This window comes from Clinocottus analis, unplaced genomic scaffold (assembly GCF_023055335.1).
Source record: "Clinocottus analis isolate CAN_PGR_092001 unplaced genomic scaffold, fCliAna1.0.p SCAF_14, whole genome shotgun sequence".
NCBI lineage: Eukaryota > Metazoa > Chordata > Actinopteri > Perciformes > Cottidae > Clinocottus > Clinocottus analis.
Window position 1 is genome coordinate 6788836 of NW_027175865.1, and position 24644 is coordinate 6813479.

The following is a 24644-nucleotide window of genomic DNA, read 5'->3' on the forward strand; positions in this document are numbered from 1 at the left end:
TGAGGCGGGGGAAAGCAAAGGAGTTTTGCAAAACAAAATGAATAATGGGTGGATGGAGAGATGGGGGATAACTTTGTCCCTCCCTTCTTTTACTGAGTGGTTATCACTTTCTCTCGCTCTCTTGCTCCTTTTGCTGAATGAGATTAAAAGCTGATAGGAGATTGCAAAGACATGTAGCACTCCTGTTTCTGACACACACACGCGCACACACACACACACACGGAGACGGTAACATTAGCTCTTGTATAGCTGGGAGCTCTTGATGTAAAACACATGTTCTTACCTCGGCAGTGTGTGCCGGTGTGTCTACGGCTGTTTAAACCAACTTTATCGCTCCATCAGTTCAGAGACAAGGAGTGATTCATTCAGAGAGAGGGAAAGAGAGAGAGAGAGAGAAAGAGAGAGGGGGCTAGGAAAGAGGAGTGTGTGTGCATGTAGATAGTTGTGTGTGTGTGTGTGTGTGTGTGTGTGTGTGTGTGTGTGTGTATGGAGGTGTATGTTTGGGAGACAGTGATTGACAGAATTTCTCCATTTCTCCCTTCAGTATTAATCAGACCTTTGTTACATCAAATGCATTGGTCTTCAAGCTGGATTCTCTTAATATGACAGCCCTTTTAATTAATTTTAATGATAGACGACTATGGCTCCTTTGTGTAATAAATCTCAGGGATCTGCATCAACATCGATTATGTCAAAGTAAAAAAAAAAAAGGGGAACCTTTGGTCATTATCTCATTAAAAGGTCTCAGAAACTAACATTATGAGCATCTCTGCCGGTGATGCAAAACACTTGATTGGCTCATTGTTTCACTGCAGTTACGACTATAACAGAAATAAGAACCCATAACAGATCATCTGATGTGGAGACAGGTGCTCAGTAATGTTCCTCCTCTGCATGCGCCTCCTTAAATAATGAATGAATTACATTAAAACATGAGAGTCACGCAGCATTAAATGCAGACGACAGGATGACGGTCGTCTGAAAATTGTGTTTCAATTACCGCTGTCCTTTTTTTTTATTTATTTTTTTTACCCCTTGTAGACTGATTTCTCAGATCTTCACAGTTCTTCATGTGATGGAGTTGCACACGGTACGAACCAGCAGCTGAATCACGTTCCCTAAATCATAACTGTGGAGCAGGTCTGACAAAGAGAAGAAAAAAAAAGAGCAGCAGCCCCGACGCAATGTCTGCTCTCGGTCAACCACCAACACAGGTTTAGTCTGGGAGAAAGAATAAAATACAGGTGACTTCAACTCGTACACATATTTTACTCTCGCTGCTCTGCGTTGCATCAAACTCAATCTTCCCATCCTGTCCTCAACAGCATTAACAAAAAAAGAAGGAAATAACAGACGGCTACTTAAAAGGTATAATCCATCAAAAGAAAAATCTGCAAATAAACGTATGAACTGCTTTCTTTCTCGCTTGTGTTGACGTGCCCTCAGGTTAAATCCATTCCTATTCTCTGCAATTTGACAATAGCGTGTCCCCGGGACAGCGAGTCAGTACGGCGGTCACATTCAAATCAAAGTGCAGAGCGCTTTGGAATTAAAGCAATGAAACGCACGTCGATAACGTTTTCTTAAACCGCCTGATAGGACGGTCCACCGCGGGGGCGGGACAACAGAAAACAAACAGATTTGCTTGATAAAGGTTTCTTCTTGCTGCCAGTCGTTCTAGCAGACTGAACTCATCTACATTTAGATTCACCGGGCAATGTGTGTGGTCATCCGTGCCTTTGATTTAGAGAGTGTGTGCATGTGTGTGTGGGTGTGCAAGAGTGTGTGTTTGTGCTTTATTGACCAGCAGATGAAGGCTGTGAGTGTGAGTGTGCGTGAGTGCGTGTGCGTGTGCGTGATGAGAAGCAGGCGACCAGATGGACTTATGGGAAATAAAAACCTTTTATTTATTTATACGCTTTGATTAAATGGCATTTGTTTCTGTCTCTTGGTGTGTATGTGTGTCCATGCGTGGTGGTGTGTGCGTGTCTGTGTGTGTGTGTGTGTGTGTGTGTGTGTGTGTATATGTATATGTGTGTGTGGGTGTGTGTGTGGGTGTCGGGATAGCTGGGTGTGGGCCTTGTATTTAATGACAAATAGAATAGAGGGATCAGAGCAATCAGGTTCGAATGATTACTATGGGAACGAGGGAGAGAGCCTGATAGGGAGGGAGAGGAAGGGAAGGAAGAGAGACAAAGTTAGATTACAGAATCAACTAATTCTTACACAACAGAAATGATTGCTTCTGTTTGTTGTCCTTTTTCATCTCTTTCATGTCTCCTTTTGTCTGTGTTCTTACGGTCTCTCTATTTATTCATGCCAGTATTTCCTCCCCTCTCCGCCCCGCCCTCCTTCCTCCCCCTGTCCTCTCCTCCTCTCGTTCCTATCAATATACGGTATTTCTCTGCATCGGTGCTTCTGTAATAATGCCATTAATTAATATTACCCCAGGATATTTTTTCTATTTCCTGTTAATACCTACCTATTTACATGAGTTCTGCCTTGTTTCATTTGAAAGAGATCAGAAGCAAGAAAGTGACATAGTTGCATGTCATGGTTATTAAGTCTTTAACAATTATTTTTGTTCATACATGTATTATTATTATTGGGTTAATTGATTATTGGCATTGTCTAGAAAAGTGTGTCTATTGCAATTTCCCACAGCCCGATGTTAGCCTCAATGTGCATGTTTTAGCCTAAAAAAAAAAGAAACAAAAAAGATCAATTCACTTTAAACTATCGAAGAAGAAAATGAATACATTATAGAATGTGGGGCCAACAATTGCGGGTATATATTTGCAATACCTGAAGAATTATTCAATTATCATAACTTTAGAGGAGCTGGAACAAAAGAATGGTTGTCATTTTTGTTTGAGAAAAGAAAGACTTGTTGGGTTACGTTTTTTCCAATCGCCTCATTGATTGACTGACTAATTGCTTCAGTGCTCATTGGTAAGCATAACACAAGTAACAAGTATTTACTGCAGTGATGTTCAGTGCATAAAGTGTGTAGGTCTGCTGAAAGACATTTGTTTGGCCTTCTGATTTAGTATTCGGCGGATGCTCCTGTGCTTTACAGTGCAGCCCGCAAAGGTCAATACTCATTGTTGCCAGTTCATAAATATTTGGTGTATCGTGCATTAATTCCAGGTCGAGAGAACTGAGATGTTTTTTTATGCACTGTCCTCATTAGTCAGTCCAGGTGTAACTGAAATGGGGTTTTAGAAAGTGAAAAATCGACTCGTAGAAGTTTAACTGTGTACATTTCTATTTTGTTACCACACAAGTAATGCATGACAGACATTGACACATTGATCCAACACCCGTCGGCAAGGGATGGAAAGTGTTATACTTGAGTAATACATATTTTGAAATGTTTTAAACATCAGATTGGGTGAGACGACCAGCAAATGCTAGAAAGTTGATGTCAATGTGGTCTTTTTTTATGTAACAGAAACACAGTGATGATCAAAGTAGAGAAACTCTTAACCACCAAAGAATTAGGTCAGTCAAATGTTTTGTGCGATTGTTAGATAGAGTGTGGTGTTTCTTGTCCTGGTGGATTTTTCTCATTAAGATAATTTGGGGCTGGATGCTCTAGTAACGTTTTTTCTTGGATGTTAACTCAACTGATTTAGAACTGTGGTTCCCCAGAGGAGCTGAAAGTTCCTGCCTTAGCCTGCCAGGTGTGTGTGTGTGCGTGTGTGTGTATGTGTTACACTTCATATGGAATAGCTGTAGCTCACAGAGGACTCAGTGTGTGACTGCTCCATGTGTAGCTGTCTACTGTACACAACTAACAACCTGCATCTTGCTTGACACACTCATTTTGGCAAGAGTGTGATCTGTGTGTGAGTGTGTGCACGTGTGTGCGCTAGAAAGAACTAACGAAAGACGAGGAGTGTCTACATATGTTCCAGCACAGATTCCAACCTCATAAATCACTTCAACTGGTGTTCAACAGTCAATCTCTGTCTCTCTCTTTTCCCCTCTCTCTCGTTCTCTCTCTCTCTTTCTCTCTCCGTAGAAACACTCAGTACTTCCTCTGCCAACAGGGAGATTTGTGTTCTGTGTCTCTGTCGTATAGGATTAGAGAAGAGACAGAGGGGGAGAGAAAGGGGGGAGAGAGAGAGAGAGAGAGATGTTTGCCTTTTTCTTGGCATCATTTAAGTTTATGCTCTCTCGTTTGGCCACTTCTTTTCTTTACCATCACCTCGGTACTTCTCCCTTACTCTGCTAGTGTGTGTGTGTGTGTGTGTGTGTGTGTGTGTGTGTGTGTGTGTGTGTGTGTGTGTGTGTGTGTGTGTGTGTGTCTTTATCTGTGCCTGTGTGTCCTGATGTTATCCAGATGTGCAGCTACAGTGGGCTGTAAAACTCAGAGTTATTGTCAAAACACTGTTGCTCACTGTGTGTGTGCGTGTGTGTGTGTGTGTGTGTGTGTGTGTGTGTGGAGACCGGGTTGGTTAGGGTGTGTGTGTGTGTGTGTTGCTTCCTGTCTTTGTCCTCCTAACACTATTACTAACCTGCTGGAGAGCCAACACACAGACACACACCCTTCCAAACACTCCCACGCACACGTTACACACATCGGACACACCGCATGATCAAACACAAGAGTGAGTTTTCTGCGGTGTAATTGGCTCCATTCTATATGTTCAGCTCTTTACTCCATCTGTGTCCAGGGTGTCCAGCTCCGGCTCTATTTGCTCATCTGTGTTGGTAGATTTAAGATAACTGGCAGGGATTTGGAATCAAAAGCTCATCGTCTTTTGTATCATGGCTTTGTCAGAGAGGGTAGGCACAGTATGTGCCAAAAACGGGCTGCGCAATTAACATTTTTATATCAGATACATCATTTGAAAGAGGACCATTTTTGAACATCAAGAGCCCGAAATTGAGCTTTCACTTATCAGTAAGTTGTGTAACAATATGTAGTTCCATGCTGGGTCGCCGACTGTTGATTTCACCTGCTATAATGATTAGGGGGGGGGAATCACCACAGGTCCCACGATAAAATATGGTCACGATACTTAAGTCCCGATACGATATTATCGCGATACATTGAGTATTGTGATATAATGGGATTCATTAAAAAAAAATGTAACCGCAAATTGTCCCCAAAGGAAAACTTTTCTTAACAAAAAATAAGTTGATTTCATTATTTTAGGACCGAAACGTTTAGAATTGATTAAATAAAAGATTGATACTTCGCTTCCGTGTATCGATACAATATCGGCACGCAAAATATCGCAATACTATGCTGTATCGATTTTTTCCCCCACCCTTCATAATGATATTGTCGTTTATGAGTCTTAAGTCTTCAAAACAATAGTTATGAATATTGCGGACACTATCTGCGAGGAACGCCACGCCGCTCAGTATGATCTTCAACTTTCCAATGCAGTGAGTGAGTTGTTTGGCACACAAACAAGATCTCCTGGTGTCAATTATAGTCATGCAGCCCAGCAGCTGCCAAGAGTACATTAATGGTGTTCAGCATGGTTAGAATTAGCCGTTTTCCATAAAAAGAGATGCAAAGATAACACCTAAGTGATGCTAAATGCATACCAAGCGTCTTGTTTTCTAACGTGACCTGCCAGGTGGTTTGTTACACAGAACACCTTGAGAAGCCTTGGAAAGGGTTTGGAAAAGGACGGGCATTTTCAAAAATAAAATATATACTTAGCAGTTGATTGGATTGAAGCCATCTGCCAAATCAAACTCTTGCTGAAGACAAATCTGAAAACGCTTTCAGTGTCGTTCTTTGTTCTTCTTTCATCGGAGAAGTGCTTCACACTTCGGATATAACTCACGCTGTTTCTATATGTACGCTAAGCTGGTCAGGAGCCGCCTTTGTTGTTTGAGATGAACCGTCTGCTGATTGGTCCTTGATCGGGCTTATCGGACAAAAACTTGATTCACCTCCACCTGACATCACGAGAAGGCACATGTGTTGTCCTGCATCTCTTCGTGATGCCTGCTGATCTCTTCCAACACTCAGGAGAAGCCTTTTGCTGCCTGCATTCACGTAACATTCGTAATGACTTAAATCAACGTGGTTTTGAGTTTTTCTCCTGCCCAGACTGTGCTCACTGTCAATCATCGATACGTGCAGGTGGAAATGGAAAGTCTTTGCACAGAACATAAGGAATAAATTACCGTTTGTTCAGTTCATCTCCGGTTAGGTTTGTCGCCTTGAAGTTTGAGAGTTTAAGAAGAACGATGAAGTCACGTACACTTGCGACAAACACTTGTGGACAATTCACACCAAGAGCTAATTTGCGAGAGCCACTTTGATCATGTGACGCACGTTTGAGTCGGGGAGTTCCTCAAAATCGTCTTCAAATGGAGTTTTGAACCACCAGAGGGAGCAGCGAGCTCTGGCGTCTCGTACAAATAAATAAAACCAATATCCCATGTTTGCACAAGTGCACACGCTGTGTGTGCGCAGAGAGGAGAGAGAGAGAGAGAGAGAGGCGCTCAGGTGATGCGAGATACAAGCTATGTCTTTTTCAGCCCTTAACCTTTGTATTTACTGATGCAGTCTGTCCTCTCAGTGTGGTGATATCAATGAACACGCAGCCCAACAGCTTTAGATTTCAACGGCAGTAAAAAAAAAAAGACACATTTTTTGGGGTGTCATTACATTTGAGATTACCTCGTCTGTCGGTGCTGTACTTTCCGAGCCGCAGCTGCTGTTGTAAATGATCAGCATCTCTCCTCCTCTCCCTTCTGTTTCCCCCTCTCCAACCTGAAGTGTCTCTCTGGTTTTTATTTGTTTTCTCGCTGTGACGAGATGAGAGAAACAATACAGCTGGAGATGAAATAATGAAAGAAGAGAAATAATGAAATAAGACTCCGACCAGAAGCGTCTGCACTTCTCCGCGTCTTCCTCTCGATCGCCCTCTTCTTCCTCATACACCCTTTTCTCCCGTCTTCTTTCTTTCTCTCGATAATGACTTGGTGCTAACTATCACTTTGAAGGTCTTGGTATTTGCCAGCTGTAGGTGTCTTGAGCGAGTTTGTGTGTGTGTGTGTGTGTGTGTGTGTGTGTGTGTGTGTGTGTCTCATTATGAAGAGTGTGTCACAGTGTGAGGAGAATAAGTCAGCCTCCAGGCTGTATCCGGATGAATGATGATCGTGTGTGTGTGTGTTTGTGTGCGTGTGTGTGTGTGTGTGTGTGTGTGTGTGTAATACCAAGCTGTTAGTACAAAATCTTGTTCACTAGCAGTAATTTGTTCACTCTCTTTGCCTGTTTCTTTTTCTCAGTTTCCCTCCTGTTCTCTGTTTCTTTCTCAAGCAGATTGCTTTCTGCAGGGGTGGTAGAGACCAAGAGATAGACAGAGAGAAGAATTGAGATTCCTTGTCCTTGAGTGACCCAGTTCCATTTCTCACTGAAAATGAAAAAGTCTGCTGTTTCTATTATGAGGGGTTTTACCTTCCGCCAAGGCGATTATTATTTTTTTTCATGTTTTTTGTTTCTTTTTGTTTGTCAGCAAGATTACGAGGGGGGAAGAAAAACTACAGGCCTGATTTTCATGAGTCTTGGAAGTGTGTAGCATGTGCCGAGGAAGAACCCATTTCATTTTGAGGCGGACTGGCCTTGGCTGAGGTCTGCTCTCTGAGTGCCCCTCTAGTTGTTATTGGTTCTTTGAATTTAATACATTTTGCTCCGTTTTTTTTTTTTTAATTCTTACCCTCTTTGAACAGTCCTGAGTGTTTTTTGGTGCTCGAGATCAAACCAGGATATTGACTTCAATAATGATCACTTCCCGGCGAGCAATTATGTAAGTCGCACAAAAAAAGTACTCGACTATCGCTTTAGTACACGGCCTGTAGAGCTGTCGGAGCAGAGCGAGGTCCTAGGCCAGGTTTTCAAAACCTGTTGATGGATCCGACCGCTTGGCCGGGGCCGTGGGCCATGTGCGATAAGACACTTCTTGTGATGTCCAATTACGGCCTCTGATAAAGTGTTAGCCAGTGTTTGAAGCGAGACATGACACCGTTTGATGTGTGTATCCTCTTCTCTGGATGGATGCAGGGACTGTGGGAAGCACAATGGGGGAAACTGGTGATATTCCCAAAGCAACCATTTAGTTCTCTCTGATAAGATGAGGGTTATCATACATGCTGCTGTCTGGAGCAAACGGAACAAAGATGAGACATTGATTACACACACGCTCACACTCCTTGGAGGGCAGCTGATCTATGTCTTGACAGCTAGAGCATGGGCATCAACACCGCACAAATGTGGTGTGTGTGTGTGCGTGTGCGTGTGTGCGAGTGTGTGTGTGACATATTGATGTGTTAGGCTCTAACTCCGCCCTGAGGGCCTGTCAAGGTGGAAGATGTGAAATGGGCCCCGGGCCGCGCCACTTAGCATCGCTGGAGCCTCAGTGTGTGGTGACAAAGACCAAGCGCACACAAAGCAGGCGAAGAACTACACTAAGTGATTCAATTCAAATATAAGTGAACTTTGAAATACGCACACACATGTGACACACACACTAGTATAGATGTCTGCAACACATACATAAAAGAACATTTTTATGGTCCAACTTCACGCAATTTGCATATGTATAGTAACGTTTTCTCAGTGTAAAAGAGTACAAATATCCAAACATTCTGATTAATTGACTTTTAACAACAGAAAATAAAGCTGCTAGTTTTTCTAATTGTTGGTTAGCTAAGCAAAAGTTCCAAACATTTGCTGGTTTCAGTTCCTCAAATGTTTATTTTGTGTGACCAACGTTTCAATATGCAAAGAAATGAAACAATGTGAAGACTCCTCGTGGTCGATTGCAAATATTTTGACAACTATTGGATGCATTGCAGTTCAATTTGGTGCAGATTTTCATGGCGACCAGAGTATACTCTGACTTTTTCCTGCAGCGCCACCCACTGGTCAAAGTATTCAATTACCCTGTGAAACATCTCAACTATGATTGAAATGTATTGGGTTGGGCAGGTGGATGGGCGGTAGCTCGATACTGCGGCTCCCCACAGTCACTTCTGTGAAGACTGTGGCTCCAAAAGGCATCACCAAGGCAACATGGCAGCACCAGAATCTGGAAAAAAAGGATCCGGTTGCTGGTCTTTGGTGTCAAATATACTGGTAACGTTAGTTTGATATCAACAGCCAACTGAAGAACACAGCACAAGCCGATAGTTTACAAACCAATCCACGGAGTCCCCAAATAGAATGTGTGAAATGGAAGAGGATTGTCTGTTAACTTCCAAAATACATTTAAAATGACATACATAGTCTGTGAGCAACCATTCCTCAGTATCCCCTGTGTCACACACACACACACACATGCAGCAAGGTTGTGAACATTTCCAGAGTCTGTCCGCCACTCAGTGACAAGTGTCGGCAGCTCTAAGTCCCTCCCCATAAATAGTAATATTTTGTTTTATTGAGCATACTTCATGCACACGTTGCTACCTCTTTCTCACACACACACACACACACACACACACACACACACACACACACACACCTAAACCTGGTGCATCATACAAAGCAGCCCCTTTGACACTGCTCAGGCCCAATGTCAGCATGCAGTCAACAGCACTGAAATATTCTGCGGGGTCTGCTGACGGTCATACTGAGACTTCTGGCTGTCAATTCCACAGTAATGATGGTTAAAGGTCACGGCATTGCATTAATTTCAGGCACCCTTTATAACTGGCAGTGGGGCTCTTGATGTGAATTGCTTCCGCTACTGAGTGAGAAGACTGTGGGTACATGGAGCCATCGGAAGACAGACACAGTGAGGACGATGTCTGAATTGAAGATGGTGTGTGTTCTTATCATGCTTCCTCTTGGTTTCAAAATATTGCCATCATAACCCCTCTGAGGAAATTTGATGGCAGGATCCATCGTGTTTTTTTTAAAGATTGAACTCATTTTTACACACTCGCATTTAAAGCGAAGCTTGTTTTTGCTCTTATTATGCTGCGGAAGTGTTGTTCATTTGTTTTGCTAAGCGTCCGTATGGCCTCTGCATGTTGATGAGTGGGCCTTAATGAGCTGGCTCGCCTTATCATTTTTCCTTTTGGCTTCAACTCCATGGAGCACTTTGAAGATGCTGAACTGCCCACTGGGCTTTGGAGCAGAACGCTGTTGCTATTTTCCACAAATTGTCATTATTTTTACACCATTAGATACAAATTTAAAGTTTAGTGTTTTTTGATTTAATGACTGAACACTATTATTAACAAAGTAGACAGAGTTGTTTGTTGAAAGTTTTGAGGCGGCTAAATAGTTTACAGTGAATATTGCTCCACTTGTATTTCAGTACCTGTGCTTCTGTGTGCATGCATGTGTGCAAGACCGCTCAGGTGTGTGTGTGTGGGTGCGTTTCCTCTACTCAGTGTTCACCTTGACCTCTCCTGCCCACTCAATGTTGCTCGTTTCCCACTACCATGACCTCTGACCTCTGACCGGAACACACACGCTCACACACACACGTATGCTTACTTACATCGGGAGAAAATATGCAATTTACCATCTGTCTGAGGCAGAGAGAGATGTGCCACTTCACCAAAGACTTTGAATCCTTCATCTCTCTCTCTCTACTATACTGTAATGCAGTATGTGCATTGGCAGCACACAGAGAGACTGACAGGCAGATTGCTTGGTCGGTGAATAGGCAGACAAAGTGGTTTGTGAACGTAAAAGTGCAGACGATATTTCACTCTGCTTTGTAGCGAAATAAATTAAAATCTATCAAGAAGAGCTTCTTTTCGGACCCCAGTAGAATTTTAAATATTAACAACGTCAGTGATGTTGTGCATGAAAATTCCCTTCCGTACTTGTAGGTTCACCATTCTTTTCCCTTTACTCTCTTCTCCTCTTCTTCTCCACTCCCAACTCATCCCTACTAGGGCTAATCGGGGAGATAAAGTCATTTGGCAAGGCTGTGTGTGTATGTGTGAGGTTATTGTGAGGTGCAATACTCTGAAGTGATATCTATTATGCAGTTTGGTTCGAACGCCCCTTATTCGCTCCCCTATCCTCCTTTTCGTCTTCATCTTTACGTCACTCTTTCTCACTCGTTTTTCTTCTTTCTCTCCCCGAGGAGGGAAATCGTTCCTGTCCAAGGTCGTTTGGCAATTAAGATGTATTGTGGCTGTGTGCGCATTAGTGCACATCCTTACCTTGTTTGGATCAAAAACAATAGCAGACATTTAGCGACACAGCTGTTACCATGAATCCAAAATGGAATTTAGACAACAGGTTGTTTTCATGTCAGTGTTAACAGGGAGAAATGTGTTTGTGCATGTTTGTGTCCTTTCCGATTTTAGTTAAAACTTTTTACCGACCGCAGTTTTATTGCCTGTCAGGTCAGCTTACAGCATGCAAGGTTTATTGTCATACTTATGAATCTGCACATCATATCTCTTCCTCTCCGTTGAGCACAGGTCTGTTTCCCAGATGGCAGTTCAGCGGTTCAACTCCAATAATTATCAAATCAAACAAAACAAAGCGAATGCTCTGGGAAGTGTTCTCATCCACACATAAGTGATGTCCTAACACCTCTGTGAGCACGGCAACAAAACAGAACCCCGGTCATTACTGAGTGCCGTGACGAATACTTTGTGTTATTTGAATTCAACATTCAAGAAATTGGAACTGCAGAATTGGCTATAATTCATACTGGAAGTCCTCAGGCCATTATCCAACCATTTATACATTGTTGTTTTAAATATACCATATGTATTCACGTAAACCTCAGTCATTATCCTGTGATTACAGGATCACAAGTGGGAGTGGGATTTTAATTATTAATGACAAACCTCGCAGCCTCAGAGCTGTAGCTCTCACAGCACAACAACCCTTTTGCAAAATTCCTCTTCAATGTTGTAATGGCTATGCCATACAAGCATGACATGTGGAGCCCTTGGTCAGTTTTTTTACTACGAGGAAACAGCCGCCTAAACTTCCTCCCTTGTTTTGATTCAGAGCAGTGACCTGAGATTAAAGTTGAAATTGTTCATTGATGGTTGAGCATTAGGACGAAATATGTCTCTGGATCTCGAATCTGTCAGGTGAAAATGCATCATATAAAGGCAGATAAGAGATAACGGCATGTCCCTACTTAGTGAGGAAACAGTAATACAGCCCTTTACCATTCATAAATTCCCATTAAAAGGACATCTGTTTAAATGGCACAGTTTAATGTTTTTGGTAAGCCGTTGGACTCGCTGTTCCTGCCGTGTGGATTTCAACAGTACCTGAAGGGGTCATGTGGGTCTGTCTTGTGTGGGAATCAGCCCACTGAACTATTCTCAGAAAAACAATAAAATATAGTCTAAGACAGTTAATAAGTCCCTTAATACCAGTGGATAAGACTACAGGTATTAAGGATGCACATGATAATAGGTGTGCATGTGCATTTGTATCTGCGTGTGTGTGTGTGTGTGTGTGTGTGTGTGTGTGTGTGTGTGTGTGTGTGTGCATATTGCAGCGAAGTGTGTTTAAGTCGACCTGCAGGGCCTTCCCATAAAGACACACATACTCATTGCCCCTCTCAAGCCTTTCTCACTCACACACAATCATATACATTTTCTTGCACACACAAACACACACTACCTCCGACATGCTGCTTTACTGTTCAGTATGAACTGGGTCACTGCTCTCCAGACAGATATATATATATATATATATATATATATATATATATATATATATATATATATATATATATATATATATATATATATCTTGCATCTTATCCCTTGCATCTTCAGGTCCAATATATGACCATGTGATAAGAAAAGCAAGTAGCTCTGATGTTTGCCCTCTGTTCTCTGTTTTCCCTCAGAGTGGTACATGCTCTACCATTGCACACAGAGAGTCCAAGGTTGAATCAGGAAGACTTCTATGACAGCGAGAAGAAAACACACACTGTGTATCTTGTGCTATCTTATCAAAATGATAAGTTTCAGCTTTATAGAATCAGCTGCTCGATAAACACAAGGCCATGTAACTGGAGATCCAGTTGCATGGCTTTGTGTTTGCACACACAAAGAAAACAGCATTACCTCACACAAACACACACGCACACACACAGACACACACAACGACACACAACCATAGTCTCCAGGTCCGTGGACTTTAAATGTGCATGAATTGAGGCTGTTTTTCAAAATTAGATCACCATGGAACGATATTCTTTTTTCTGTTTGCCAATGTGCTTTCTCTCTCTCTCTCTCTCTCTCTCTCTCTCTCTCTCTCTGTCTCTCTCTCTCTCTCTCTCTCTCTCACAGTTCACTGGTTATCAGTTTTTACCCGCAACTCACGTTTGTGAAGTCGATTGTTTATCAAAATTTGATGAATGAAAAACGGAAGTGCGTCCCAGTCTGTGTTTGTGCGCAAAGTTGTGCACTTTTTCTGCACAGAAAGAGACTCTCCGTGCTCTGCAACAAAAGGCAACAACTACTGTATGCACTGAACACAGGGAGGTTGAAAAGACCATGGCAGAGGGAGGAAAAAGGGCCGGAAAGGAGTGATAGCTGAGTGAAAGGCTGAAAGAATGAAAGGAGGTTGAAAGGAGCGAAATGGGCCACACACTGTGTCCCACATCTGTGTGTGTGTGTGTGTGTTAGTGTGTTAGTGTGAGTGTGAGGGAGAGAGAGAGGGGGTAAGACATTGACCTCACTCTCCTTTTGTGCCAAGTAGAGATGTGTGTGTGCGCTTCACAGTGATGTCATCTTGTTCCGGGTTTCCTGATGCTTTTCTTTAGATGCTCAGCTGACACTCTTGTTTCTTTCGTCACTCTTTTGGCACACACACAAACATATATACATGCACATAGGCATCTCGAATACCATGGCTGTTGTGAAAGCTTACACCTTCTATTTCACACCCACACAGAGTTGAGTGCGTGTGTGTGTGTGTGTGTTGTACCTTACTAGTAACAAAAGATGTGGCTTCCGGTGTCTTCGGCTCCCTTATCCAGCCCCTCCGCTGTGCAGTGACTATCGCTACTTTTTATGTTCATGGAGCAGCTGCATCTGTATACTTGCAATATTCTCATTGCTGTTATCACAACCTAGCACATAACACACTTATCAAGTTTCAATTTCAATTTAGTGTGTCCCAGTGGGCAATTGATTATGCAGCAGCTATGAGAAGCAACCTACATGACCGTGAAAGACTAAGAGGCCTAACAACTGGCAGTCACCTACACAAGGTGCTGATACAGAGCTACAGGCCAGCAGCAGAACACACATTACCATTATTGTCATCATTACCGGCGTCACCACGGCCATCAACACCGATCAATGACAGGCAATCATCACTTTCCTCTTGCTTATACCATCACGTAGAGGCCAAAGGCAGGCGTCGTTACACCTGATTATGCTGGCAGAAGAGTTTGTGAGAATGCGGCTTGTATGGCTGGGTGATTCATGAGTTATTGATGCTTTCATACAGCAAGGTGACAGGTGTTAATAAGAACGATCATTTACGTTTACCCTGACCCTCTTTGGTTCGGTACCCAGAGAGCTATAGCTGTTTAAAATAAGCCGGCGAGGGTCAGTTCTGGCCTCCAACTCCACTGCATCGTCATAGTCTATGTGCTGTTATGTATGCAGAGTAATGTGTTGTTGCAGCGGATGACTACAAATCCAGCGTCTTATTAACACAGCACAGGAATCTTCCAGCTCCTCTGCTGCTCTGCTGCCGCTCACTCTGTACAGCTATTGTCTCAGGACGGATTTTATTCTGTGAGCATCGCTCCCAACCGCCAGCCTCGGTTGTCTGAGCGGTCCCATTACAACACTGATGCTTTTTTTTTTTTTTTGTCCAGAAATTTGATTTTCTTGAAGTTCTGTCACCGCGGCCTCTAAAGAGGGATGAGGGGGGCGTGGGGGGGGATACTGCTGAATGTGCTGCACTGATATCGCTGTGCTGGGAGCGCGAGGGCTGCCGGAGCAGCCTGGTAGAGACGAGCTGCGTGTGGAGGGTCAGTCGCACGCTGAGCTGAAGGTCATGCTCAGTGTGATCGGGCAGGAGGTGCTGTGTTCGGACACAGACTGGCCATTTTCCATCCAGCAATAGTTTCCTCCGTGCCAAGTGTCTTTCAAGCGTTTGTGGTAAATACATGCGACATTTTGATCTTGTGTTAATATACAATGACAGAACTTCATTGGTGTGACTCTAAATGCTTTGAAGCACCACCGTTCTTTGTCAGTATGATTGGCTGATAGTGTGATTGAAGGGTTAATAGGAACCACTTTTAAATAGTATTTCATGTGTGGGCGTGTTTAGGGTTAAGTTTAATTACAGTTCAGAGAGGAGAACCACGCCACAGACTATTATGTTATTATTATCCTTTTTTTAAATGTCTGTGGATTCCTGGAGGGCTAAATAGTCATTTGGTCACAACCCTTCATAGAGTTACGGGAACATTTTGGGGTTTGCTGCTGAACTAGTTTTTCCCCACCTCACTGATAATACCATCTGAGTAGATGATCAGCAGGAAATACAGCCTCTGTTACACATCACAGTTGGTCTGTGGCCATTATGCCAACTGAAAAGCAAAGTGGTTTGCTTAAAGTAAAGCAGAGACACTTGATATATGTTTTCCCCAAGTCACAGATTGTCTGTAGATTGTCCTCCATGTAGACTTTAACAGATTGTACCTTTACTGCCTGTTTCTGTGCCATTTGGCTTATTATTATTTGCATAAACTGTTAGTTAGTTTTGTTTTGTGAATAGGAATAAACTAGCTGAATGAATTCAGAATCCTTTCCACTCAAACCCAATTATTCTATTAGGGGAGGCAATTTAAATGCACACAGTAGTCTGAGAGTAAACCACACAGATGGGCTTCTGCAGCCATATGCGTAACACGTATATTGACCTACACAAACGTGCACACACAAACGCACAGACACACACACACACACACAGTTGATGGTTGGTAGCACCTATAAGGTGGGGAGGGGGTCAACGTTAGGTTGGTTCCAGATGCTCCAGTGTGTGTGTGTGTGTGTGTGTGTGTGTGTGTGTGTGTGTGTGTGTGTGTGTGTCTGTGTGTGTGTGTGTGTGTGTGTGTGTGTGTGTGCGCACGCGCGTTTGGAGGGTTAAATTTGTGAATCTTTATCTGACACCATCCCTGTGCACAGGGTCTATTCTTCTTTTTCAAGAGTGTGTGTCTGTGCGCGTGTGTGTATGTGTGTGTCTGTGCGTGTGTGCATTAGAGAGGGAGCGAGTGGCTGATCCATTGTATAGGATATTGGATTTGGCAGTATGGAATTTAGTTAATTCCTCCAGCTAGTCTTCTAGCGTGATTAAATAATCGCTGATTTAATGCAAGGCAGTGCGTCGATCAATGTAAGTGTGTGTCTCTCCGTGTGTGTGCGCTTAAAGCAGAGCCGACTTACTCTTTAAGTGAATTAAATGTAATTTCATTTTGAAATACTTTGTTTTTCGAAAGCCCTCTTTTTGAATACATTTTAGACTGCGGGGCGCCTCAGTCTGTTTCTTTATGCTGTTTGTCACGTTCTATCTCTCTCCAGTTATTTCTCTACGCATCTCTTTCATTTTTGCCACACAACTAAGGTTAACAGCCCCTTGATATTTTGATGCGTTAAGTACTCTCACCACACACGGTGTGCAAAATCAAAAATCTGTGCGTCATTAGAAAAATGGGACCTTACTTACGGAAAGCATACAAATTCAGATATTGGGACTTCCACTTGTGAGGTCAACACACATTATAGGGAAATGCCGTCTTGCTTGGTATGTCCCCAACAACCTATTTGAATACACTGTGAGATAAAAGATGAAGTTTTTTTTTTTTAAATGGATATGAAGCATTTTTAAAACATGGCCGCTCTTGTGTAGGCCACCAGCCTGCCGAGCCAGATTATTTTAAGTGAAGCTATTCCACCGCTGCAGCTTGAAGATGCCACTGCACATCATCTGCAGATGGAAGCTAAAGTGAATGCGAGGGACCCTCTGCTACACAACCTAAACCAGTGAATGCTTATCTGTTTTGGCCAGCTCCTCCATTAGGATCTAAAAGACCATGTAGTGTAAACAGTTTGTACAACATCTGTAAATTTATGGCTTCAGGAGACTCTCCGAGTGGACTCAAAGCCACAGCTGAGGGGTTCAGCCACTGGGTGGTTAGACCATCTGTTTAGATGTTGAATAAAAATCAGATTCTCCGGAATGAAGTTTTAATTTATTAGTACTTGTCATGAAGTAGAGTCACGAAAAAGTCACAGAGAAACAGCTCATAACTTCTGTTTAAATTCAAAGGATGGCAATCACTTCAACCCATTGGAAAGTTGGCGTAGCAGTGTGAACCCATAAAAGTCTAAAAACAAAGCGTTAGAGGAGTTGTTTACAGACACGGAAGGGAGGCATACAAACATGTAATGTAAAATGTAGCCTATTTTCCCATCGTGCATATCCTCTCCCACCCCCCCAAAGAAAACAACAGTCGGGTCGTGGAGCCTCTTTTATGCATTCTTGCATGAAATCTCCTGCCACGAGGGAAAAAAGGCTCTATGTTAAAGCAGTCTGTGCGTTACAGCTGATTGTGAAAGTTATTAAACCATTAAATGCTGTTTAATGTGCAGCCTGCCACTGAGTAGATTGTAGTCTTATTGTGTTCAGCCTTTTCATGAGCATTGTGGGACAAAGAAATCTGCCAATATTGTCAACTTGTCAGTGTTGTATTAGAATGTGCACCCACTGTTTTATACTGATCTTTTCAGCAGGAGATTGAACTGCGTGATGTCTTGTATCTACTTATTTGAGGACACGGGAATAGGGAGACTCCAGATGAGTGTGTTTTTTATTAATACGATTCAAAATGGACACCTGGCCTGGGGACAATACAGCAGTGTTTACATTGGTTGCTTGAATACACTTCCTTCTTAAGAAACCTCACGTTGCATCACAACATCAAGTTTAAAGTTTGTTTGTTGGCTAGATTAGGAGGAAGTTGATAAAGACTTTAATTTCCTGACTAACGAAGGCATTTTTGTTTGTGAGTCTGCCTCTGTGTGTGTGTGTGTGTGTGTGTGTGTGTGTGTGTGTGTGTGTGTGTGTGTGCGTGTGTGTCAGAGGGCGTTGTTGGTGGTGCTAATTGAACGGTATCATAGGCCGCAGATAAATAGATATCATTAAGTCCCTAAGCTCTAATTACCTGCAACCCTCCTCTGTAGGCTGAGGTGAGTAGGAGAGGCTAGGTATCAGTAATCCATCAGAAAGAACATGCACTCACACACACACACACGCACACACACCCTGCCAATACACACCAATACACACATGCACAGTTTTGAAGCCACCAAAAGATGTACTCCCACTTACAGCAAACCCATGTTTAAGTCTGGAAGTACAGAGCTGAGAGTGTGCACGCATATGAACTTGCACATTTCCACACATGTCGAAGCCCACCAGCTGATGATTGAAAAGGAAGTTAAATGTCGTGTGTGTGTGTGTGTGTGTCTGTGTGTGTCTGTGTGTGTGTGTGTGTGTGTGTGTGTGTGTGTGTGTGTGTGTGTGTGTGTGTGTGTGTGTGTGTGTGTGTGTGTGTAGGACGATGGTGGGCGCTATTTCTGTACTTTCCTGTGTAATTGACACTTGAACCTCGCTCTCCTACCGACACACAGATGCACACACACTTTGCTATCCTTGTACCGTGGTTTTAGAGTAGCCAAGATACACCCAACACACACGCGCGCACTTCTTGGATTGCAGCCCCTCATCCAAATCTTGCATGCTTTCATTAGCCAGGGGAAGCAAATATTTGCAGGTGTGTGCGTGCGTGCGCGCACGTGTGTGTGTGTGTGTGTGTGTGTGTGTGTGTGTGTGGCGATGAGGGGCAGCTGTGGGGCCATATGTGAGTGATTTGGGTGCTCGGAGGGAAACTGAATTCTGATGACAGATGCACTGTTTGGCTTGCAACACTAGACGCACGCACACACACACACACACAGGCACAGGAAACGCACATCAATCAATCACCTGGCTCTGTCTCTCTACATGTGGTGACCGTATGTTCTGTGCAACATACACACGTAGGCAGGCACACACACCCGGCAGAGGGTGTAAGTGTTTTGCTGTCTGATGTCAGTTGGATGAAAACATATGTACCAGAAAGACTCTAATATTAGTTTAGGTGTTTATTACAAACAACATTATTGGAAACAGGAGGCTCTATTGTACACATTTCAAGAGTTAGTTTTCAGAGTATAAATAAACACATCTACGGTGTTCCTTTTATATCAAATCTTTGAACAACCTACAAGTTTGATGTTGTCGCTCATTCCAAACAGTATGAAGGATGTCATCGTAAATGTCTGTTTATGAGCTAAAATTATAGCAAGGAAACAAAAAGGAGCTATTAAACCACTTTTTATTGCCAATAGAATTTGATCTCTAATCCTCCAGCACTGTCTTGTACAGATGTTTAATCAGTTCCTCATCCGTTGCTATTTTAATGTTCATTCATTTTTGAGAGATCTCCTTTACTTTAACTTCCTTGTGCACAACGCAGCAAACGCAGCTTTGGATAAATCAACCATTTCATGTTGGCTATTACATTTAAAGGTTGCGTGAATTATCCTACAGATTAGCATTTGGCAATTTCCACAGTTGCTATACTGAGCATTTCTTTATTAAACGTGTATTGCCCAGGCTATATGCAACCACATGTCTCTGTGCCGTGCGTGCGCTCCCAGAGAAATGTAAATTGGTTAATGTCGCTGTGATCCTTGCAGTACAGAATCAGATTGCAAAAGCACTAAACTGAACAGTGCTGCGTCCACTGGGCTCTTTTGCTTTTAGCTGGAGGCCTCAAACAGATGCTCAATGGAAGTGCTGCTAGTTGCTCCATCTGTAGCTCTGAGACTACAGACAGCCCGATTGAAGTGCGGCGCACTTTTGTGAAAAGTTGAAATGTTTTTAACTTATAGCACTGGGTGCTGTGAGCCCCAGAAAAAGCTCTCAGCACTGTCATGAACATAAAACAACAAGAAACCAGCGCTGAAAGGAAAAGGTCCCAGTGGATGTAAAGTCCACGATGGAGGAAGAGAGACAGAGAAACAGATCGGGATAAAAGTGACAATACAAGAAAGAGAGTGGGGGAAATATGGCAGAACGTAGGCAGGGGGCGGATTTTAAAAGGCCATACCCATAGGCACGTACAGTCCGCGGACGTTCTCTAGAACAACCGTCAACAGAGCTTATCAATGCGTCACGAGCAGAGACGGAGATGCACATCACACATCAGTGAAGGAACAATACAACGACATGCTGGTGTTTTCGTTTCTACTGCTATTTAAATCCGTACTAAAACCAACTCTAACGCTACACTATAATTTTCGAGGAGATGAGAAAATGAAGATTGGACGAGCAACTATGCAAAACAAAATGCAGCAAAAAATAAGTAAATAATTTGAGCAGAGAGCAAGACAAATGGTGGGATAGACAAACGGACAAGAGTCACGGAGGAGAAAGATGAGGTATGCTGTCTTCGCAGGGTCATAAAGGTGGTGAATGGGGCCAGAGACTTAATGGGATGGAGAAACGTTGTGATTGGCTCATTACTGTGATGGAGCACGTTGCCACGACAATTGGCCTTTTCACCCTCCCCTCACACACCCCCACCCTTCTTCCATGCACACACTACTTTTTTATGCACCACTGCTTCATGAACTGCAGAGGTGTGTGTGTGTGTGTGTGTGTGTGTGTGTGTGTGTGTGCGCTCTCTAAAACCGTAAAAGTCAAACAGCAGATCAGATATACGCTTAAACAAGCTTCAAGGTGAAAGTCTCCGAGTAGAACTTGACTAGCCACATACTTAACACACACACGAGGTAGTCAACGCATTCAACTACATCATTGTATTTCCATTGAAGTGTATTGTGTTGTTTTTATTAACCTTGTTCCATACAGAGGAAATCGGTGTAGAGCAGAACAATGGTCTCAATAGGATTTCCCATTAGGCATGATAAATGAGAGCACATCATCTCTCTGCCACCAAGCCAATCTGTTCCCTCTCTCTCCGCTGACCTCACGTCAGTGGTGTGAATATTAAAAAGGTATCAAGACTGAAGTCAGCATTTTCTGTTTCCACCCCAGCCCCTCCTCTCTTTTCTCCGGTTGACTTTTCTGCTTTCTTAGTTTCTTCATCGGCCTTTTAAGTTCTTCTTCACGCTCTAACGTTGTCCGTCTTTCTTGCCTCCGTAGCGACGCAGAGGCAGCGGGGTCTTCTGCGCAAACTGTCTGACCACCAAGACGTCATTGTGGAGGAAGAACTCCAACGGAGGCTACGTCTGCAACGCATGTGGTTTATACCAAAAACTGCATTCGGTAAGTCGTGCGAGCCGACCGACGCCGCGGCTGCACCGGCTGTGCATTTCACTGCCGAGTACATGAAGCAAACTGTGGATCCGCGAGGTCAGAAGTGGTACAGGAGGAAGTGTCTGTGTAGTGAGTCCTCTTTATTTGAATTTCCTTTCAAACTAATTAGAAGAGACACAAGAAGGGAGCTATAAATTAAAAAAAATAAATAAACATAGAGGGACAGAAAGGAATCCCTAGAAGTGAGCTGAAACTCTGGTGTATCATCACACAAAAGTTAATTAGTTGTGCTGAGCTCCTATACGCACATAGGAGACCTACACACACTCATAAAGGTTGTACTGGATCAGGAAGCCAGCGCTTTAGACCTTTTCATAGACTGTGCTGTGTTTTATGAAATCCACGGGGTCATTTTGACCACTAATGATCATTCCTCCTGTCTGGCCGATTAGCACACTACGCTAATATAACGGTGCATATAGTCAAGTCCCTGCATACATTCTGTGAATCCCGCTGTGAAAACCTAATATTGTGGAAAAAGTATATTTGATTTGGGGGGGAGCCGGGAGTTACAAACCATTCCAGCGGTCACTGTGAGCCAGCTCCGTGGAGTGAGAAAGATGACGGAATGAATCAACTTTACCATCTAAGCCCGAGGAAAGTCCATGAAAATCTCAAATTTAATTAGACGGCATGAATTACAGATGAGATAAAGACCCAGCCCGGAATTTAGTTGACTTTAGAATATATATTTCTCACCTCATGTGTTCGTAAAGGAGTTAAAGCAAAGTTCACGCTTCAAAACGGCTATTTAAGGCAAGAGTTTATAAATAACACCAGTGTGAAACACGCCTTCAGAGCTTCAATGTGTGTATGTATATATATTCATTCATGCCAGATTCATGTTCACATGTTGGCTATTTAAGCTCAGCTTGTAAAATTTCAAAGTGAATATGTTTCAGTGTAATAAATCACAGTGTTAGTAAATGCATCAGCGGCTTGACCGTGTTACAACCCGGAGATCTAAGCTGCAATTATGGAATGGAGCTTTAAAGACCTTTCACAGGATGACAAGCCACGGCGGTTTACGCCTTCCTGCCCCTGCAGATGTCCTCGGGTCAACCCGTTCATCTCATCTGCTGCTCCAATCACGTCCCAGCCCCCTCTGCTCTTGACAATCTTCACGACAGTCGTATTTTATATCCCATAATAAAAGTTTTATATGCTCTACACACATTATTAGAGAGGATAGCAGCTAGTAAAACACTTCAGAATGAGAGAGGAAGGGAGAGTTATGAATACAGAGGGAGAAAAAGGTAGACATAAAGGGAGGGAGGGAGGGGAGAGGGAGAGAGAAAGACCAACAAAGAGGAAGAAAAGAGAGCAAGTCCAAGAAAGAGGAGAAGATTAAGGTAAAGAGTGAGGACGGAGACGATGAACGGGGGAGTGTGAAGAGGAGAGGAGAGAGACGGAGATTAGGAGAAGATGAGATTTCGAAGTAGAGGCGAGTAACAGTAACTCCAAGTTTGTGTTTGTGTGGCATTAGAGTCCTCACACACGATTGTAGACGCTGCAATGCTGGAATTGATGAGCATCGTATGCTTTTTATGTAGAATCCCATCGCAAACTATACAGTATACATTTAACAAATAAATAGCTTTCTCCCTGTTTAAATAAAGCGTTAAATTAGATGGCTTTCATTGACCAATGATCCATTTATCTCATCATAGTATGGAGATAGGACGCAGATTTGGAGTGTTTCCACCACCGGGGGTGCTATTTCATCGCTTCTTGCTCTTTTTCCCCTCAGCCATCCTCCTGCATTCCCTCCCGTCCTTTCCTCCTCCTTTTTCCTCGTTCCTTCATGTCCCCTCCCTCTGCCTCTTTCCCCCTTCTGATTCATCTCGCCTCCTTTTGTTTCTGTCTGCCCTTTGCTCCTGTCTTCACCTCCTCTTCTGCGCACCTCCCTGCAACTCGAAACACAAAACCAGAGAGCCATAAAGAAGAAGAAAAATGGGATGTCAGTGATGTGACTGACATAATGTTTCCACTGTTGAGGCTGTCAGCCTCCCCAGTGATGGACTCATCACTTATTGTAATGATCCAGGTGTCTAGGATCTTCAGCAGGACAGCTCTCTGATTAACAACAGATTAATACCAGTTTGGCCGCTTATGGGAGGCACCTGTCCGGAATGCAGGTGTGTTAATAGATCATTGAAACACAGCGTTGTCCCTCCTGAGGAGCTGGTTTGGGCATGAAGACTGTTGATTATCAAAACAAATGTGATAATCATTTGTTTATGTTGCAAGTGCAGCAGGACAACCTGGATTGATGCTGTTGACCGATCTCTCCTTAAATACTCTCAGTAGCAGCTCCACAATGACGGATGATGACTCGGCACAAACAAGCACGCGTTTATACACTTCTACCTTGAGAGGCCCACTTTGTCAGTCACAGACGTACAGGGCTATCCACAGAGGCACGCGCATAACCACGAATGCATTCACACAAATCATTTCCAGTATCGACATAGTGAAAAAAACAACCCTTGCTTAGTTTTTGAATTATTGCTAAGCGGAAGTCATTATTTATAATGTGTATTTAGAGAGGACGCCTCAAAGAAGCTGCTTCTCCAATAGTGAAAGTCATTACTTTTGAGTGAAGGCTAGACACTTTATTTTACTTTTGCTAATTTGTCAGGAAAGGTTTTGAGATTGTTTTGATTTTGTTGGCACATGAACCCTCACAAAGGTCTCATCATCTTGTGTATGTCTTTATAAGTACTTTGTTCATTCCAGTGGGATATTAAATGTGTGTGCAGCAAAGCGCTTCATTAACGACGTCGTGGTTGTTACCGAGCAGTTTTTATCTTTTGGAATTCAGTTTGACTGTTGCCTTTTCAATCCAAATATTGAGAAGGAATACTGTATACTTCAATAATTAGGAGATTACTTATGTAAGGCAGGATTAATGAAGGCGACTTTGTGAGGGATCCGTTAAGTAAAAGTTGAGTAAACTCAATTTACATCAAATGTAAGCGCTCCCCCTTGTGGTCAGGGCAAAAAAACACAGTCCTCATGTCACAGTTAATTACACTGGCATTAGCATTACCGTGTTTGAGTATTTCCCCAAATATCTAATTACTTTAAGTTCAGATAGGATGTTTATTGGTCATAAGCTTGAATGTTATAATGTATCTCGGTTGTGCAATTCATTTAAAATCATCACAATCAAATAGTCCGTGGCTGTGAATGTTTGACAGCAATAATGTCAGATCAGTACCCTAAAAGGATTTAGGGGGAA

At 42.9% G+C, this 24644-nt stretch overlaps 1 protein-coding gene across 2 annotated transcripts in view; it reads left to right on the forward strand.

Moving 5' to 3' along the window:
* trps1 (trichorhinophalangeal syndrome I) overlaps nt 1-24644 on the forward strand; it is a 105823-nt gene that overhangs the window by 74885 nt on the left and 6294 nt on the right. For both annotated transcript variants that reach the window (XM_068575430.1, XM_068575431.1), the window contains exon 10: nt 21227-21349. In XM_068575430.1, coding sequence (XP_068431531.1) covers nt 21227-21349 — 123 coding nt within the window. The remainder of the gene's footprint in view (nt 1-21226; nt 21350-24644) is intronic.